Source organism: Nannospalax galili, unplaced genomic scaffold, assembly GCF_000622305.1.
Source record: "Nannospalax galili isolate Female #2095 unplaced genomic scaffold, S.galili_v1.0 scaffold390, whole genome shotgun sequence".
Taxonomy (NCBI): Eukaryota; Metazoa; Chordata; class Mammalia; order Rodentia; family Spalacidae; genus Nannospalax; species Nannospalax galili.
In genome coordinates this window covers 1,940,245-1,961,331 of record NW_008330777.1, presented here as the reverse complement: position 1 = coordinate 1,961,331, position 21,087 = coordinate 1,940,245, and the positions used below count along the sequence as shown (strand labels likewise).

Below are 21,087 nucleotides of genomic sequence, written 5' to 3'. Positions count from 1 at the left end.
TTTTCTTTCTTTCTTTCTTTCTTTCTTTCTTTCTTTCTTTCTTTCTTTCTTTCTTTCTTTCTTTCTTTCTTTATTTCTTTATTTCTTTCTTTCCTGGGCCTCTTAGCAATATACTCTGTTCCAAAGGCCACAAATAAAATATTTTTCCTTTACAAAGTTTTCCAACCTCCTCTTATTTTTAGGAATATCCAAACAATGTCTATGAAAAAATAATAGTCAATCTGTAATTAGCATTATCCTCTCAGAGTTGAAAACATATTAATTAAAATACAGAACTAAAATGAATGTACCATGAGTAAAATGACTTATTTTCTATGGAAGTTATATTACAAAGTCACATGCTTTGGCCCTGCACCTGCTCACTTTTGATATGTCAATGCTTTTCCCAGGAGACAGAAAATTTGCAAGGAGGATTAGAGAGGTGGCAGTGGTGAGGGAAGGAGAAGCCCAAAGCCACACAGCAGAAAGGAGGGAACTAAAACTGAGCAAGACACAGCATAGCAGATTAGGAGCTTGCTTAGCCCTCACTGATCTGTCTACACTTTTGTTCCCTAGGACTGTGCATGATGCCACATGCTCTCCTGTGATATTCTGAATTTACCTTGAGTCCTGCCATGCACATGGAAAGACATTTGATAAATGTTAATACAACTGATGGTCATCGCTGACACGAATCCAAGTTGCTAAGTTGCAAATGTGACTTCTTCTAAACCACTTTGAGAAGAGTGGCCAGATGTTTTTGAGAGCTATACCTGACTTATACTGTAGCTAAGCTATCTGTATTTAGATTGAAGTTAGTTTTTATAGAACTATTTGTATGTTTTACTAATTGTTCAATAAATGGGGATGAAAAACACAGGGTACATGAATATTTGGTCATCCAAAATCAAACAATAACAGCTCTTACTGTATTATGGCTTAAGAAAAACTCAAGTATGTGGAGTTATAGAAATAAGAAAAAAGAAAGAGTTAACTTTTATGACCATTCCCCCTGTTTGTAACCTTCAAAAGGACAAGTCATTTTAAATTCAAAGTGACTCATCAATTTGGATTTATATTTTATTAGTGAGTGGTCAGAAATGTTAGCTTCATACAAGTCTTATTCCATCTCACAAACCTGCTTAACTGTGGGCATCTAAAATTTGTTAACAAAACAATTCCATCTTATTTTATAAATGTATCTCCTCTGATACATTTAAGAAACCAAACACAACTTACATTTGCTGAAAGTTGAGATGTAAGTGTAGCAACTTTTTCTTGTGATGCGACCAGCTCCCTCCGTAACTTATGAATTTGCTGTGCAATTAAAAAAAATCAAATATACTAGATTAATAGTTAAAAGAAAAATTTCAATACACGATAGCAAGTATTACATTTTACCACAAATGGATTAGCACTGACTTCCTTACTAGATGGGAACATAGGCTGGGCACAGATGTGTGGAATTTTCTGAGTTTGAGGCCAGTCGGTTACACATAGGGACTACCAGGACAGTCAGAGTTACATAGTGAGACTCTCTCTGAAAAGAAAGAAAGAAAGAAAGAAAGAAAGAAAGAAAGAAAGAAAGAAAGAAAGAAAGAAAGAAAAAAGGAAGGAAGGAAGGAAGGAAGGAAAAGAAAAAGAAAGAGAGAGAGAGGGAGGGATGTAGGGAGGGAGGAGAGGGAAGAAGGGAGAAAGGAAGGAGGAAAGGGAGAGAGGGAAGAAGAAAAAAGATGCAAAGACGTGAACTGTAGCTACAAAGCAACCCTCAAATACCATTTTGAGGAGAAGAGTCAGTTTCTAACTTCAATGCTGGGTCTGGAATCTGCTGATCAAACCATGCTGTTGACTCTCTTTGTAACTGCTGGAGGACTCCAGAAATAGTTTACCTTCTCTAAAGTCTTCTCTCTCTAAAAATTGTAATAAAATCAGGTAAAAAGTAATTTTAGAACTTCAGTGTATACCACCTTCATACTTTTTCTTGAACTCTTTTAGCAAAAGATATGCCATGCTATTTTTATGAAAGTCTCAGAGTTTCTTCACACACAGTTTTTAATGTTCTATTTTTTTGACAATAAGGAATATAATTTGAGTGATTACAGACTGTGTACATTGTAAGCTACTTAGTACTTTTTTGTCTTATTTTCTATTATTTATTTATTATTTATTTATTTTTACACCCACTTCCCAGATGGCACCCTCCCATAGCCTCCCTCCCCTCACTAGACCCCTTATACTAGAATATCCCTGCTACTGTCTGCTGTGTTGTCAGCACCCCCAGCCATTCCCCACTACTTGCTCTTCTGGTGACTCTAGTCAGCCTATCTAGAGGTCTTGGTTTTAGGAGGGTCAGCTGTTCCTCATCTAGGAGTAAATAGTTGTCAATATTCCTTTGGATAAGATTGGGGTCTGCTGTTCATTTTCCAGTTCTATGCGGGTTTACTATCTGGGAGTCCCTTTGGACACCCTGGCCAACAACTCAAAAGAAGGTATCACCTATCTGGCATTGTTCCTTGTTATGTAGCCTTTAGCTATACATATGGACTCTTAAGAAATTATATTGGCCCCTTTAATCTTTGGTTATACTTTCCTTTTAGGTGTTTAAGGCCATACAGTTGGTCCAGATAAACCAATTTATTTTTATTCTTACAGTTGTTTGAGGATCTGTTCCTCAGGGGTCACAGGGGCTTGGGAGGAGCTATGTTTCTCAAAAATTTCAAAATGTGTAGGGTATCTTATAATACTGGCATGCTTGATTTAATCAAACACATAAGAAACATGTATTTGAAAATATTTTTCGAGACAGGGTAATGTTATGTAGTCCAGATAGCCTCAGACTCATGATTCTCCTGTCTCAGCCTCTGGAGTGCTAGAATTATAGGCATGTAGCACTATGCATGGTGGAAGATAATTTTATGGGATGGAATTTTAATGGTAAAAATACCTTGAATATACTTATTATAGTGCCTTTTACTCAGTGATTATAGATATTAATAGTGTGAAAAGTATAAAAGTCATGAATATGGTGCAACTTACTAAATAATTAACCAAATAAATATTCTTAAATGTTATATATGTTGGTGAAGTTTCACCTTAATAAAATAGAAACATTAATATCATATCATATTTAGCATTTCAGTTAATCACTTTCTACAGTCTAATGCAAATATCCCATGTTTCAAGGAAATCTAAACAGTGATTAATAATGTATAGCATGCACAAATATCGAAATTAGATTCTGAAAGTGTATTTCTGGTCTTAGGGGAATGTATTTCCCAAAGATGCCAAATAGTCTATACTGATGCTTCCAATGCCTTCAAAAACAAGACTCTTATTGTTGGAGTAGGATATTTGGAATGGTGTCTGAGTTTAAAAGAGCACTTTGGACACAGGTCATTAACTACCTTTTGTCATCTTGTGAAATACATTTTGTAGAAAAGAAATGGTGGCCAATAGTCAGATACCAAAAGTGGGGGGAGGAAGTGAGAGGAGAATGAGAGCAAGAAAATGAGAGAGAGCTTGCAAGGGGAGAGGGAGAGAGAGAGAGAGAGAGAGAGAGAGAGAGAGAGAGAGAGAGAGAGAGAGAGTCCCTCTAGAGAGAGAGAGAGAGAGAGAGAGAGAGAGAGAGAGAGAGAGAGATTCTCCGCTGGATAAAATGATAGAAAACATTCACGTAATTTCATCAAGCATGGTCCACTATTCATTTCTTTTTTAATTTTTGGTCTTTTGAGACAGGGTCTCTATCACCTGGCCTGGAACTGCTGATACAGTCTAGGCTGGGATATCACACTTCACTCATTTCTATTTTTAAAATGGAGATATACCTCAGCCCCAACTAACTTTGGGTTACATTCATATAGTAATGACTATAGGTAATTCCAGAAAGCAGAGCAGCTTTTATTTTTCAGACCAATACAAATTTACAGAGGTTTTCTCAACTTACATATTTATTATAAAATTCTAGCTCCTGTAATATATAAACCCCAAACTATAAAGCGATTCATGTTACTTCTTTTAAAGGTCATGACCTACTATGGGCATAAATGAGAAATATAATTGGATAACTACTCAAAAGGCAAGAAGATGCTGTACTTTCTGTACCTCAACATCTATTTTGTGATGAACATTAAAAGCTTTGTCATGTCCATGAGATGTAAAGAGCATAGTTTGATTTTCTTAAATCACTCTTTGCATCACTGACACTTTTTCAGCATTTTTAAACATAGCACAAATTTTACTGTAAAAGGAGATGAAATGAGTTCAATGGAAATGAGTTCCTTTGCAAGGTCATTTTCAAGGCCTTTATTTTCTCTGTGGTCTGATTACTTCAGTGTCAAACTGAAAGAAAGTTGCTATTACACCCTGAATAAAATATTTTTATAAAGACGTGTTTACTTTTAATTATGTATGTGTGTGTGTGTGTGTGTGTGTGTGTGTGTGTGTGTGTGTGTGTCTGAATGTGGGTATGTGCATTTGAGTGCAGGTGACTTCAGAGACCGAAAGAGAGGGTCAGGTCCTTGGAACTGGAGTTACATGTAGTTGTGAGCTATCCACCAGACATGGGCTCTGGAAATTGAAGTCGGGTCTTCTGCAAAAATGGTATGTGCTCTAAACTGTTGAGCCATCTCTCTAGGACTTCAAAATAAAGTCATCCTGTCCTCCTGGTCTAGGGAAAGTTTCATATACAGGTGAAGAATTTCCTCCTTAGGTTGAAGGTTGCTTTTTTATATGATTATAACCAAGTATGTGTTTTTGAAATGTGTGCGCTTATGACAACACAGTGATTCTAGGGGCAGCACAATCATACTACAAATAGATAGGCTGGGATTCTAACATCTGTGCTCGGTAGGGATCATGTCTCAGATTCCATTGCTCCATCAAGTCCAAGCAAATCATCTTTCAAGTACTGAGGAAAAGATTGTGTAAAATAAACATGTGGTCTTCCAATTTTAAACATTAATTCACCAGTGATTTAATGAGTCCTTACTACTACAGACAACTTCTTAGGTGTTGACCTAAGACTAACGTAGAATTTGAGAGGAAAACTTGCTGTTAAATACTTCCTTTCATTTTCTTTGAAGAGGCTATTATCTAAGACCATAGATCAACTTCTACAGGAATTCCTGCAGCTATGCTATTGTATCCAGAGCCCTCTAGTGGTAACAAAATGGATTGCATTATAAAAGGAGAAAATCTGTTAGATCTTTACCTCTGAATGAGCCTTTTCTTCAGCCTGTAAAAAGTAAAAGAAACATAAATTTTAACTGCGAAATGAATTTCAATTCATTCCATATGTATATGTGAATAACTTTAATGTGTATTTAAGATTTTTATGATATAACTTAAGAATAGAATAAAATGTGCAAAAATTCTTAATGTAGTAAAACAAGATACTATAGTATTAAAATGAATATTTGTATATATAACACATGAGGTATTTAAAGCTATAAGTATTTTAGTGCATAAAGAACAAACGTTAAAGGAGAGACTCTAGAACCAGTGGGGCCATGAACAATAAAATCCAAGGTATTATAATGTTACACTCTAAAAATATGGGTGAATAGGAGCATAAAATAACTTCATATAGACTGGACTCCATTAAGGTATAAGGATCATCAGCCAAGACTTAGGAAAAAGTGTTTCATTCTTTGATTTGTATTATGCAAATGCCAAATAAAACTGGGAGAGGGAAGGGCAGAAATTCTGACCTCTATTGTTAACAACATGAAACAAAGATTACTAATTCCTATCTTATTTTCACCACAACACCCAGTTTTAAGGTGGTAGGGACAGTGATTGCCAAATATCTCTGGCTGTGCAGTTTATGGAAATGAGACCTACTGTATGAAATTGCAGGTGTTTTATACTTTTGTTATAGAAAACGCCTAGTTATCTTTTTGTCTTCTTCATGCTGGGCTACAAAATGTTAATAAATGAGTTATGTGCACCATTATATTTGGGAAGCTTCCTCAATCCAGAAACATCACTGAATAAAATATATCTACCTACTGCCATTCCCAGAAAGGAGGCTGAAACACGGTCTCATGTGTTGTTTTGGAGATATTTCCTGATTAATTCATTTAAAAAGTCGGAATTGGTTTTGGTCACTAGAAAACACACACACACACACACAAATATCATTACTATTCAGATCTATTTTATTCATAAGCACCTCCTTTAATCTGTGTTTTTTATTTCTTGTACTTTCTCTACCTTTGAAAAGTGTCAGGTTTGTAAAATATAGCCTATTCATAAAGTGTTAACAATTAAAACTTGGTACTTAAAAGTGTTGTTATTTATTTAGGTCGTTTTACATCTCATTTTTAGTGATTTAATTGAATATTTTATTTTTTAAATTCTAGTAATTTCATGTTTTCATCTATAGTTTGATTTTTGAAACAGAAGTATAGGCAAAGAATAATAAGTTAAAAATTTCTTTGAGCCATGCATCACAATTGTCTATGACTACCAGTTTCCCTAGTACTTTGAACATTCATTTCTGGTTAATTCTGGCCCCATTTTATTTTTAGGCTGGTGTGGATTACACTGAAATAGGAAGGGCTCAATAAATAATTGATGTGTTTGAAAACGAGATCTACTTCATTTAGATAAAAGAAATATCTAATCACATTTTCATCAAACAGCCCCAAGTTGCACGTTAGTAGCAAGTATAACCATTACACGTTAATTCTAGATGCTCTTCATAACATGGATTTTCTCATTGCTCATTTTTCAAAACTATCATTTTCTCTAATCCTTGCCTTTTTTCATACTCTGTGGCCATTAATACTGGTCATGCCTATTAGCACAATAATAAAACAATGAGACAGAATATAATGTTTCTTCCAGTGGCTTAGGTGTGAGATTAATGACATCAGGATGGAATTTGATTGTTTTAAGTGAGTTTTTGAAGCGATATTGAAGGATAATAAACAATATGAATCACTTTGCCAAAGTAAAAATATACCAATTGATTCTGCATTCCTCAAGCCATTTAAATTTGTTATTAGAAATTGCCTCTTTGGCATTATCTTTGTGTTAAGAAATATGCTCAGAGGATACACAAGGAATCAGAGATGGACCTTTTTCCAAAGAAATCAGTGCAAATTAGAATATATACACAGAACGGCTTCAGTTCAGATTTCATATATAACCAATGCAATAATTTTATTTCAAGGATCAAAAATTTTAAATTCTTAACAGGATCAGGCATATATTAATGAAAAGAATCTGGGTATTGAAAATAGAAAATCATGCAATTTTCTAGGCTACATTTTGTATTTTGAAAGATGTTAGAATTCAGAAATGCAGCAAGGGCAGCTAGCAACACAAACAGCTCCATATGAGGCAGAAAAGAGGAGGCGGCAGAGGCTGTGGCTTGCATGTGAGACCCTGCCATCACCTAAGGGGGGCTGAAAATGCATATGGACACATCTTAGTGTTACTGGAGATTCCAACCACGTTTAAAATAATTTAGAAATTTAGTTTATTATGTAAACACTCCAGATTTCACAGGGTTCATGTGGATTTTAAAACAAACACATATTCCAAATTTTCTAAAGGTGACACCTTGGCAGATCACACTGGGCCTGCGACTTCCTGCTGGCTTGCAAAGATCCCATGGGGCACATAGATCTGATCATATAAGAACATTACAATAATCTTTGGCAACTTGCCTGACATTATATTGTTATTACTAATAGAATCAGGCAAGAATGCAAATCAACTCAACCTTTACCCAGCATTCTTCGGAAGATGTAAAGAATAATGGAAAATTGCTGTCATAGTGTGAAAAGCATGTTCACAGGTATTTTCTTCCTACGATTTCAGTGTATTCTAATGGAAGTTGTGGACAGAATGAACCTTCCTCATCTTTGACTTTTTTCTTTATGAATCCCACAAATATCTATTCATTTAAATTATTTTTTGCCATAGCTCATTTGAGAATTTGAGCAAATAATTTCCCTCACTTCTAAAATTATTAGATTTCATTGTTTCCAATATAATAATAGTTAACTGAATTATTGGCTATTAAATAACATCACATTCTCATATAGCTTGATCATTTAACCCCTTCTTTTCACACTTAACATAGGGTTTGTTTCAGCACTAAATGTTGGCATGTAGGTGTGTGTATGTGTGTGTGTGTGTGTGTGTGTGTGCGTGTGTGTATGTTTTCTTTATTATATCTTTTTTCCATTTATATTATGCTTGAATTCAATATTCCTCATTTATGCCTCTTAATTATCATCATAATTTGGTTTTCTCACTACTATCATTCTATAATTAAAACCCTTTACCTTTGAACTATCGGCTATTATTAATGACTATTGATGGATTCTGAGAAAGAAATCACTCTTTAATTGTATATCCACTACTGAGGCTACCAGGCCCCAACAGATAGCTCTAAGTTCATGTTTAACACAGAAAACCCTAGCTAACTGCAGTGGTTATAAAACAAAACAAAACAGACATGAACATGTGAAAAAAGATTTGTTTAGGAAAGAGGACATTGACTGGCAAGGTAGGGAGATGGGCGAGGATGGGGCATGAGAGTGATCAGCAACTTTGTACATATGTGGAATTGTCTAAGAACAAATTTAATAAAATAATTAAAAAGTTTGTCCTCAGTTTTATTTTTAAATTTTATTACATTTTTATTTTATGTGTATGAGTATATTGCCTGCATGTATGTAAGGGTTCCCATGTCATGCAATACTAGCAGAAGTCAGAAAAGGGTGTCAGATCCCATGGAACTAGAGTTACAGACAGTTGTTAGCTGCCATGTGGGTGCTGGGATAGTCAATCATTTATTTATCAAAAAATTTACTTCAAAGATTTTTCAGCAGGGCTTGAAACAATATTACTTCTTAATTACTCAAATTCTGGTTTTATGTTTTCTGATTCTTTAACAAGGAAACCAGAAAGATCAATGTGTTTGAAAAATCAACATTTGTGTGATAGTTAAATTAACTAAGACTTATGGAAAGACTTTCTTAGTTTATTTTTGCTAGAAATCATCCAGGGAAAATCTTTATTTGAAGGTTATAAGTTCCTGTTAAGGAAGTCTTCAAATGAAAACAAACCATTTCACTTGTGAAAATGTAAGATCTGGCATTATCTGTATTTCCATCTGAAAGTGAACTGCCTGAGTAGTGAATAATCTTTCATTTTTTTCAGTAAGATATGTAACAATAAACCCAGTAACAATAGGTCAGCCCTTTCCCAATAGAAAAACAAAACATGTAATTCCTTGATTTTATAATTTTTGGAAAATTGGAAAAGCTTAGAAAATCAAGGCAAAAACTCTACTAAACCAAGACATGTACTAAAACTCTACTAACAAAACATTTTGGTGTATTTAATGCCATGTTTTTCATGCATTAACAAATACAGCAATAGTCTCATTCTAAGTTTAGTTGACATTTTTTTTTTTTTGTAATTTTGTCTTTTTTTTTAAGCTGAGGACTGAAACAGGGTCTTCTACTTGTTAGGCCAGTGCTCTACCAATGAGTTAAATTCCCAACCTTTTATTCTAATTTAATCATCTCTTATTGACAAGTTTTTAATAATTTTTATTGGCTGCAAAATATGTAACAGCACACCATGTGATTTGTTATACAATAATATGCTTACCCATACCTACCTGTAAATTTATAAATTATAATACTAAATATATAATATAATGTAGACAAGACTGACATTAAACTCGCAGAAGTTTGCCTGCCTCTGCGTTTTTAGTGCTAGAACTAATGCCACGTGCATCTATTCACCACTACTATACAACGTATTTTGACTGTAATCATCCCCAGCCACCTCACTCCAACTTCTTCCTCCCACTGCAGGACCTACCGACCCACTTTAGTCCTGATTTCATGTCTATTATTACCATTATTATTATTATTATTATTATTATTATTATTATTAAGCCCCCAAATCCAATTAGGGCTCTGGGACCTCTATGGCCAATAACTCATAGTGAAATATTTTAAAGGGTCATTTTAAATAAGTTGCTTTAAGAATTGACTTTCAGGGAATCCGGAAGCGTCTAGCTCCCCCAGGTCGCTGGATTCCCCCATAAGGGTCGAGTATGTCAGTGCGTTGGAAAGCATGTCTGCGACCCCAGCCCATGGATGGTGCTCTGAACATTGAGGGTAGATCTTCCTGTATCAGTGTTTGTTGAAAAAGTGCTAAAAAGACTTTTTCCTAATGTTTCAAGTGGCCAAGATACAGGGACACCTCAGACTCTGGCTTTGTAAATACCATTCAAGAATGTTACCTCTGAGCCAGTACAATAAAAGCATATTCATCATTTGACAGATCGTGACATTAAGATCCAGCCATAATGTTGGCTCTATACTGTAAGTTTGCCTCCTGAGGGCTATATCCTGTTTTCCAGGACCTCCCAATGGTACAAATTCTGAGAATGCTTCTAGTGGTGATGACACAGAAGGTAAAAAAGTATGCATAGGAGGAAAGTGGTACATTTTTTCCATTATTATTTCCTAGTGTTACATTATTTTCAGCATTACAAATTAGCTTTTCTATTTAGTTTTATTATTAATGACCATATTTTAATTGTACCCATTAATGGGGTTCAGTGTTACATAGTACGTGCTGATCCTGTGCAATCTGCCTTTATGCACTCAACCAGTTTTAAAATATAAACCTGTAGTATCCACTTCAGCAGCTACTAGACACAAGTACCTATTCAGTTGCTTTAGATATATTACAAATGATCAATAGTAACTTGCAATCATGGTTATGGTATTAATGTATATAAAACATGCTTACTGTTAAGGGGAGATCTGTCAGATATTGGAATAGACCAGTTGATCATCTGTTTTTCGTTAAACCCATGATCTTTTTGTAGTTGAGCCATAATGGAAATTTGTACGCATATTCTAATTGTTTAAAATGTGATTACATCAACCAATGAAAGTTAACAAAATCTGTGATTATAATGATGCTCCATCTTTTCTTGTTATACAAACATACAAAGTCTACAGTATACAGCAGAATACATATTAACAAGCAGCAGACGTGGCCCAATAGGAGGAATAACAAATCTTAATATATTTATTTTATGTGTTCTTTCAAATCTTACATTTTCTAACTTTTCTGTCTGTTAGTCTAAAACGATATGTTTTTCTAAACAATGATATTGTCTTCATTTAGAGAACATATTGAAAAATTTAACTATTAAAGAGAGAAGTATAAGAATAATGTCTGCAATGATAATGTGATTTGAATGTTGTATATAAAGCAGTAAATAAGATTGACTTATAAATAAGAGGCTGTAACACTTAAGCCTAACAAAAATTGTGAAAATACACAAGATTGTTTTTAAAAAATTGATTTTATTTATTCTTATTTTATGTGTATGAGTGTTTGCCTGCATTTATATCAGTGCACCATGTACAAGTCACTGCTCTTAACTGATGAGCCATCTCTCCAGCACCCAAAATATGTCTTAATGTTTAATTACTGAGTGAAAGTTGAAAGCTGTTAATTTCTCAATAACCTTTCAATATAAGAATAAAGATTATTTGTTGAATTTCCTTCTGAGAGTGCTGAGATTTAAATACCTCGCTGTTACCTAGCTGTAAAGGAAGCTTCCATGTCAGAGATGCTGGCTATTTTTAAATGAAGAAGATATATTCGATGGCCAGAAATTCTCATTTTGGCAAAAATAAACTAAAGGATCTCATTCCTGGAAAAGTTGAAACACTGGCATTTGTCACCTAAGAAATAATTCTTAAAAGTGAACACATCTGGTATGGTGGTGCATGCCTTTAATCCCAGCCCTTGGGAGGCAGAGGCAGGCAGATCTCTGCAAGACAGAGGCCAGTCTGGTGACTTCTAGGCAGCTGGGACTAGGGAGGCCCTGTCAAAAACAAACAAACAAACAAACAAACAAACAAATGACTCTATTTCAGAAGATACATATTCTCTAAAAGAAAAATGCCACATATCTTGTTCTTTTAAACCTTTATCCTTACAATTTTCTTAGAAAGTGAAAGTAAAAATAATAAGTACAGTAGAGAAAACACTATAGAACAATTTTTAGCCATGGGTCAGAAAGCAAGACAGGGAAGACAAATCAGCATTTTGGACTAAAGGCAGAACACAATGCATTGGTTCAAGGACTCCATGCCATTTTCCAGAATGTTTTGAAATTCAGTTTTCCATTTACTTATTGATTATAATGAATGTACTGAAGTCAAGTGAAACCATGTACAATTGGGTCACAGAAGGACCTTTATTTTACTGTAAAACTGCTATGCAAATTTCACCTTCCTTGGTCACCTGTGCACAACACAGGAAGAACAGTGAATACTTACCGTGGAGTAAAGAGACGAGGTACTGGAGACCAATGATAACGAAGAGCCGTGAACTAGAGAATAAAAGAAAATGGTTAAAACACTGAAGTCGACTCATAAACCCTAAACTTTTACTGAAAAAGTAAAGAAAAGGTGGATAGTGGTATAAAATAACCACATAAAGTTACTGGATTATGAAAAAAAGTCTACTAGAAAGTTTTGGAGATCCAGATGTTTAGATGTAGAGAGGCCTCATAAACATTTGTAACAGTATAGTCACCAAGTTACAGGGAGAAGTCATGAGTGTGACACATACAGCATGTTTTCACATGCTGGAAGCTGAAAACAATTTCCTTGCATAATAAAAAGAAAGCCATGGAAACCTGAATTATCATACACTTTTAAACTTCAAAAAGATTCTTGCATATTCAGTTTATTTAATTTCATTCTCCTAAAACAAACATGGAGTTTCAGATTTTTCTCCACATACTTTCTTTTTATCTTTAAAATATTTTATTATTTTTATTTTATGTGTATGAGTGTATTGTTTGCATGTATGTAGAAACACCCATGCTGTGCAGTGTCTGTAGACATCAGAAGAGGACATTGGATTCCCTGGAATTGGAGTTAGGGACAGTTGCTAGCCACCATGCAGGTGCTGGGATCTGAACCCAAGTCCTCCGCAAGGGCAACCACTGAGCCATCTCTCCAGCCCCTCTCCATATACTTTCAAGGAGATAAGCACTTTATTCAATTTGCTATTTCATTATTTTGATGAGTCACTAATTTCTTTTAATGTAGAATTATTTCTTTATGAATTTTAGTATTATGAAAATACTTCTAGTTCGAGATAAAATTAAGATAGAAATTTCATTCTGATTCATACTGATAAATATCAAAGAAAATTTCATCATAATTAAAGGTCTGCCTTATATTTCTATACATCCAATGTATTAAATCCAAAGGCAGATAAAATTGTACTTAATTATATTTATAAATAAGTTATTCCTTTTTTCTTTATGTAGCAATACAGCTTTTTCTTTTAATTCAGCCCTTAAACAAGCATTATTTGAACACATGTGGTGTGTCATACCCTTCCAAAACCCTGGTATTATACATGGATGAGCTGCAAACCCATGTGCTCAAAAAGAAGAACTAGAAAGGCATAACTAAAAAGCCAATCACAACAGAGTAAAATACATGTTATTGACATAAATGTACTGAATACTTTAAGAGCACAGGAAGATGCTTATAATCTGGTCTGTAGAGGGCTGGGAAAACTGTGCTGAGATTGTACATCACAAATAAGAATGAGGAGGTGAAATTTGACAGACAAGAAGAGTATCATATTTACTTACTCTGTGTGTGTGTGTGTGTGTGTGTGTGTGTGTGTGTGTGTGTGTGTGCGTGTGTGGGTTTGGACTCCCTGTGTATGAGTGATGTATAGACAGGGGTGTGTGGAGGTGGCTAGAGCAGGATAGCAGGATAGCAGGATAGCAGGATAGCAGGATAGCAGGATAGCAGGTGTCTTCCTCATAATGTTCCCCTTTATTGCCTTGAGAAAGCATCCCTCACCGAACCGGAAGCTCACTCTTTCAGCTAGACAGCTTCCCGAAAGAGCTCCTCCTGTTTTGTCCTCTGAGGCTTCCTTACAGGTGCACAAGTCCTACCTGGCTTTTTATATGGGTACAGGGGATTAAACTGTCCTCATGTTTACAAAGGAAGCAATCTTTTTTTGGTGAATCATAGTAATTTTTAATTAATATGTAACTGCTTTTCAAACAAACCTACAGAACCAAAATTTGTTTCTTTACTTACTTTATAGTTTTTATGTATATTTTTATTGAGTTTTTGTGCATTTCATATAATAGGAAAAATTTTAGATCCCCTTCCAACTCCAGACCCCCCCCGCAATACCACACCCCACCGTATTTCATGCATTCTGTCATATATGTTAAGACCTATCTGGTCAAGCATTTGTACTTAGATGTCCTTTGGTGCAAGTTCATCAAGTAGAGTCAGAATATCTAAAGTCAGTCCCTACTCTCCCTTACGCCACGTTAATGAGTTGCCAATAGTTCCTTGGCTAAGTTCGGGGCCTACTGCCCATTTCCCTAGTTCTATGCTGGATTTTTGTCTTATTGAGTCACTACGGGTCTTGTCCATGCTGTCACCACTGTTGCAGGTTCATATGAGCAAGCTCCTGGAGGCCTGAAAGCTTCTGTTTTCTTATGTTCATGCACCGACCCTGGCTCTTACAATCTTTCTGTGTCCTCTTCCACAATGGTCCCTGAGCCATGGGTGGGTTAGGTTTAATACTGGAGCCCTATCCAGAGACACACACTCTGTAGTCTCTTATTCTCTAAAACTTAGTCTGTTGTGGCCTTCCATATGCATTGAACTCTGTTGTATGAGGAAGCTTCGCTGGTGAGAGTTGAGGGATGTATTAGTATCCTCTCTACCCCTGTTTCAACACACGGAGGCTGTTACAGAGTTTCCCTACTGGTCACACACAGAGAAAATATATGTCTGAGAGATGCCCAGCCCTAAGTGACTCATCTATGGTGGAACCTCTACTCCTAAGGCTCATGGAACATCAAGGAAAAAATTCTTATCCATTTGTGCCATCTTCCCAGCTCCAGAAGAGTCCCTTTAAAAGTATAGTACAAGCAGACAGTAGCAGAGATATCAAAGTATAAGGGCTCTAGTGGGGGGAGGGAGGCTATGGGAGGGTGCTACCTGAGAAGTGGGTGTATAAATAAATAAATTAAAAAAGAAAAAAAAATCTTCAAGGCATAAAAATTTGCTCCTTAATAATTAGTAATGTGAAAACTTTACCATTGAAATCTACCTGATGACTTTATATCCATGCTCAGATGCCAAGGAGCTCAGAAAGTAACCAACTGTTAAATGAATTTTTCTGTATGAAACTGTGTATTTTAATAATGAAATGGATATCTTTTTTAAAGATTAAAACCTCATATTTTATGTCTTTATAGGGTTTATACTGAGTACAATATTGTCTAACTGTAATAATTCAACTATAAACCTAAAAATTTACAGCCAGTTTTGAAAGAGATGCAGCTTAGCTCTGGAAATTGTTATTGAATATGTCAAAGCTGTTGTAATGAAATGCTTCTTCTAATTATATGGTTATTAAATAAATAATTTTTAAAAAGTATAGACAAATCTACTGAAGTGGGGGTAAAATGAATTCTTTCTCCCAAGTTTCCTTTTTAAATTATCAGTTTAAATGTAACAAGTTGTAAGTATTTAACAGCCAAACTTTAGGCATTATTATTAATTACCCTATTTGTATCTTGGAGACTTTCAATAATTGAACACTTGTATTTATTTCAAAGCTAGTTGTTATAAAATTTAACATTGGTTAAGTGAATGCTTTTCCATTTTGGGATTGTATCCTGAATTGTACACTATAGATACTTGCAGAAAATGACTTACAAAAACTAATAATATTAAGGTTTTTAGTGTCTCAGGTTCTAATCATTGCACTGAAGAATGGCCAATGAAATATGAGGCAATATCTAAGAAATATATTACCCACATTTATCATGATTAAATATGCTTTATGGTTTTATGTGACTGTTATCTTTGATGTGGCTTGAAGTCTACTTTATTTTGTATTAATAAAAGTGAAGAAGAAATGAAAAAAGAAGGAATTAGTACATAGCTGTTTGTCAAAAGTGGAATGAAGAAAAGCCTCCAGAATTATAACTTGGGACAATACTACTATTCTAGTAAACATGCAAAATATTACTGTTTGAGTCAATTACTCATTTATTTTATGAAAAGGCCCATTCTTTCAACCTCTAATAATTCTTTAATGAGGTTAAAAGAACAGCAGAACGTTAGCCTGGAATCCCAGAAGGAAGAAGGACAATGAACCAGCAGAGCCTATTTTCACTCTTTTCCTGCCACTTGCTCATTATAGGCTGGTCACTTTTATAGCTTGTGGCTAATCCTTCCCATCTGTCAGTGTGATACTTCATTCAATGTCTGGGCATCAGAAAGTCCATCTTGATCACTCAGGGTGGTTTCAGTGATTCATATTGTTTAAATTTCATAGTCTGGGGGCCAAAATTTTCCAGCATAAGAGCATCACTGCATTTGTAAACGAGACACTTAAAATGCCATCAATATGCATAGCAGGGAATATAAAAAATATGAGGCTTGTGTGAAAAACCCTGATAGAACCATATCATAAAAGCAAGGGCCTTACATTTCCGACTAGGTATATTTTGTATACTACACTGCAACTGACAGCTGATGTCCAGGGTAGAATTCACTACCTGTCACAAGGAACCCAGTGGTTTGTTATTACAGTAAGAAGCAGAGGCAAAGGTGGCCAACTAATTTAGTGCCAGCGCATAAAATTTACAATAATGAAGGAAAAACATGCATCCGTTTTGATAGCTAGTCAAGCATTTATTCACAAAATACCTCAAATAAGATACAAAGGGAAGATCTATTCTTTACTTTCACCTTATTTTTTTTATAAATGGCTTCTAGTAAATTTAAAATTTTGGGATTTTTAAAATGTTGTACATAGTAATTTAATGGTGGTTTTTATGTTTTATTTTATTCTAATATCTTTATATCTCTATGTTTAGTTTTATTTTATCTTTAGGTGGCATGATTTATGATATGCACACCATATGCTTTCTTCATGAGTAATTAAAAATGATTCACTAAATCAAAGGAAAATCCCTTAATCATTGCTGAGGTTGATATAATATATGTTCTTGAAAAAATATATAAATTTAAACATATTAAATTTCCTGAGGTTTTTGCATAAATATATTTGGAATATTTACATGTAACTGTACAACTAAAACACATATTAGGTCAGGTATGAATTTTTCTGCCTTTGGATAAAAATATGATTAAAGGAAAAATTTAAATAGAATAAAAATTCTAAAATAAAATAATTAACAGCGCATAGAATTTCTGAGAAAAAAGTAATACAAGATAGGTTTATAAGATAAACTTTTCTGGTTTATGTATCTTTATTTCTTTAATAGAGGTGTCAAGTGAAATTCTTTCTATTATAGTTGGCACATCTGGCAATGTTCTCTAAAGCTTTTAGAGTATCTGTAGGAGAGCACTGCATTTGTTCCAAAGTGATCTATAGCCAAGCACGAATCTAAAAAAATTTGGCATATTTCCAAGTATATAAAGAAACAAGAAAGTAATGCACAATAAAGTAGCTTTAAGCTTCAAGGGACCTCAAATGAGAATTAACCTGATAATTTACTTTTCTTCAGGAATCCTTGTGCTATGAAGAATGGAATCATTTTCCTTTCAGAGTTACATAGAATAATTTAAGTTTTACCCTCTCCTTTCCCCAAGCTTCTACCTTATTCTTATTACCTTCCTCCATGCTGTCTCTGAATGATCCTGAATGACTTATGGCACGTGGCCTTTCCTCCAGAGAAGTGGCACTACCACAAAGTGGGGCATCATCATAGAGGTCAAAGGAAGAGTCTTGTGCAGGGATGCTGTTGGAACGCATCATGCTGGGTCCAGGAAGGTTAAATTGAGACAGGTTGGTTGGACTCACTGAAAAACAAAGCACATAGTCTTTTACTCAGGTGCTTAAATGAGGAAGATGATTGGCTGGATCAAACAGTTCTTACAGAAACTGAGTCTTAGCATATCTCAGTTTTAGGGAGGTCAAGATTCTGCCTGTGACACATTATCGATAACAAGCAAACGGAGACCATTCCATAGGGTGCTTTCAGGACAACAAGCTTGTCAATTTCTATAGCAAAAGAAATAACAAACAAGTCACCTTGACTGTTTGTGCTAGAAACAGATTAACATGATATTTTCTAGGAGATTATGAAGAAAAAATTTTCTCTCTCAAGTCTTAAGCTTTCGTTTTTAGAGAATAATCATTACCTTGAATGGAAAAGCAAAATGGAAAAAATAGTAAAGTATAAAACGAAAAATATAATTTCCCCAAGAAATGTTTTAGATGTTTCCAAACAGATTTTTAGTCATTCTGAGCCATGGATCGATGTGGATTCCTTGTTAATAACATCATTGTTATTAGAGCTGGGCTATAAAGAAGGATAAAAATTATTTTCCTTAAAACAAATACATATGGTATCTAGACTGTTATAAAGTGAATCATGGATCATAAAAATTTTTCTTCTTAGTCTGAGATGAAAATATCAGAATGAAGTTGTCAAGACAAACGTGCTTCAAAAGAAGTCTTCTAAGTATATTATTTCAAATAAGTTGTCTGCTGCCTATTGCCTTAGAGTTCTTATGGCATTCTATACTTTAGAGCAAGTGATAACCATCAACTTAAAGAAAGATGTGGCTGGTTCAGTAAAGATTTGCATTAGAAAACAATACAGTTTTGAAATTTGGGATAAGACTGAAGCAGAAAAACCAAGAAACACATTTATCATAATTTCATCATATTTAAATTTCTCACATTTAAAGAAAGTGAATTTTTTAGTGGTATATAAAGAACTAAGCCAAAGCCTTGTAAGTTAAAACGGAAGTGACTGAGTACTCTTAGAACAAAGAAATATGTCAGTAGCTTGGAATTGGTTGGACTTTTCAAACATTGCTATATTTCTTTTTGACATGGGTACTGCATTCTTCTTAATTAATGGTTCCCACAATAAGGTGAAGTAGAAGGCTAGACCTTGAGCCAGTGTATATCTTGTGTATGTCAGGAACTATGTTTGACATGTCACAGGTATCATGGTATAGCTTAATCATTTGAATGAAATTGGAATACATTAGAATAAAATGAAGGGCACGTAAGGAGTCACATCTTACATGAGACTTGATAAATACAATGCAAAAGGAGAAGCTATGAGTTTTCAAAGCATAAAACCAACCAACTTGAAAAATGCAGAGAAGAGAAAAGTGAAAAGAAGAGAGAGGAGAGAGACTTTCTTCCAGTGCATTCTTCCAGCCAGCCGTGGCCATTAGTTGTAATTATTCTGATTCTGATACTAATCAATAGGTAAACTTCAGGACACTCAGAACTGGACTGTTTATATTCAAAGAACTGGGGTTGGGGTAATTTCACCTGTTCTAGATCTTCATTATGAATTGAGGCTTGTGAAAAGTGATGTTTTGGACACATTTACAAGTGCATCATTTAATACTTGTATCACTGTTTAAAAGGACAATTTGTTCACTGTTTTGCTTAGCCTAACTTAAAAAAATGATCATAGACATATCTGAGTAAATGGTCTTTCTGTAATTTCAAAATATAACACTCAAGGTGAAACATTAATAAAGATTACTGTAAATTTTAAGTAAATATTTGAATTTATCAGGAATTTTAATAATTTTTCCATCAGAAATAACATCAACACTACTTGAGAATGTTCAATAATAGTATCTTTGGAAGGTCTCTTTGTGTATTTGAACAGGAAGATAAACATGATGTGGTGATGTGGTAACTGGTTTCAAGAACACCTGCTAGGGGAGATGACTAAAGTGCAGAATATTATATAAGTTGATGCAAGTAACATAGAAAGAAAGGATTTTTGCAGTAGAGCCTAATATAGTAAAGAGATCACACCAGTACCCTTTTCTTTTTAATCTACCTCAGTCAAATATCCAAACATTTTACCCTTAAGCTTTATCTTTTAAACTTTATTTATTTTTATTTTGTGTGTATGAATATTATATCTGCATGTATGTAAGTGCACCTGAGTCATGAAGTGCCTATGGAGGCCAGAAGAGGATGTCAGATCCCCCGGAACTGGAGTTACAGATGGTTGTTAGGTACTATGGGTGCTGGGATTCAAACCTGGGTCTTCTGCAAGAACGGCCAGTGTGCTTAACCACTGAGAATCTCTCCAGCCCTACCCTTAAGTTTTTTTTTTGTGATGAAAATATTGATGAGTAACTGACCTTCAAGATCCACTCAAAGGCAGGAGTCACAGAAGAATCTTAAATAAGAGAGAAACAGATGGGACAATCTCTTAGGTAAAAGAGGATGACTAACCTTGCCTTGGATTGAACACACTTAGCAAAGCTTTTGATTTTCTTAAGATTACATATTTGTGGTGATTTGAAGAGAATAGGAACTGAGAGAAAATGGACTGGGACCAATATTTTATTTTTATGTACATTTATTTATTTTTATGTACTGATCTATCTTCCCACTCCATGGACTAGATTTTTAAATAACTCTAAGTCATTCCATCCCTTTGCTTTTAATGAAATCTGGATCAATAACTGAAAAACATGACTGAAGATTCAGGAATTTAAAAATAATTAAGGAAGAATTGTAGAAATATGTGTGTGTAGATTTAAATAGTTTATGTCATTGGTGAGTTTAAAATGCCGTAAAACTTTATATAATAGATTGGTGCTTGAACCAGATGTAATTCAACTATGAGTTGCTTCATTGAGGACAGAACGAGTTCATTCTGGTTAAGATGAAGGGCGTGATGAGGGAAGTAAGAGGTTATGCGTGTGGAAGGCTATGGGAGAGAAAAAGAGCAGAACATTCTCTTATATGAAAGTACTTAATAATCACTCCTTCTACAAAGTACTAACATATGTTACTGAGAAATCACAGGTTGATGCCAATGTTTTCCATGGTGATACCCGATGCCAGGTGGAACACAAATCTAAGCCATTGCCACTCATAGAGACTGGATGAGCCTCTCCAGGTTTAAATAAGTATAACCAACATAAAATAAATTTTCATTTGGACTGAATTTTTTTCACCCAAGTTATATTTTGAGATCCTTCATTAGCAGGAATGGTTTCTACTTAT

General features: G+C 34.6%; 1 protein-coding gene across 8 annotated transcripts in view; it reads right to left on the bottom strand.

Annotated features, from left to right (window-relative positions):
- Nav3 (neuron navigator 3) overlaps window positions 1-21,087 on the bottom strand; it is an 838,810-nt gene that overhangs the window by 63,292 nt on the left and 754,431 nt on the right. For all 8 annotated transcript variants that reach the window (XM_008852044.2, XM_029555554.1, XM_029555556.1 and 5 more), the window contains 4 exons: window positions 17,694-17,882; window positions 12,324-12,376; window positions 5,189-5,212; window positions 1,219-1,296 (listed from right to left, as the gene is read on the bottom strand). In XM_008852044.2, coding sequence (XP_008850266.1) covers window positions 1,219-1,296; window positions 5,189-5,212; window positions 12,324-12,376; window positions 17,694-17,882 — 344 coding nt within the window. The remainder of the gene's footprint in view (window positions 1-1,218; window positions 1,297-5,188; window positions 5,213-12,323; window positions 12,377-17,693; window positions 17,883-21,087) is intronic.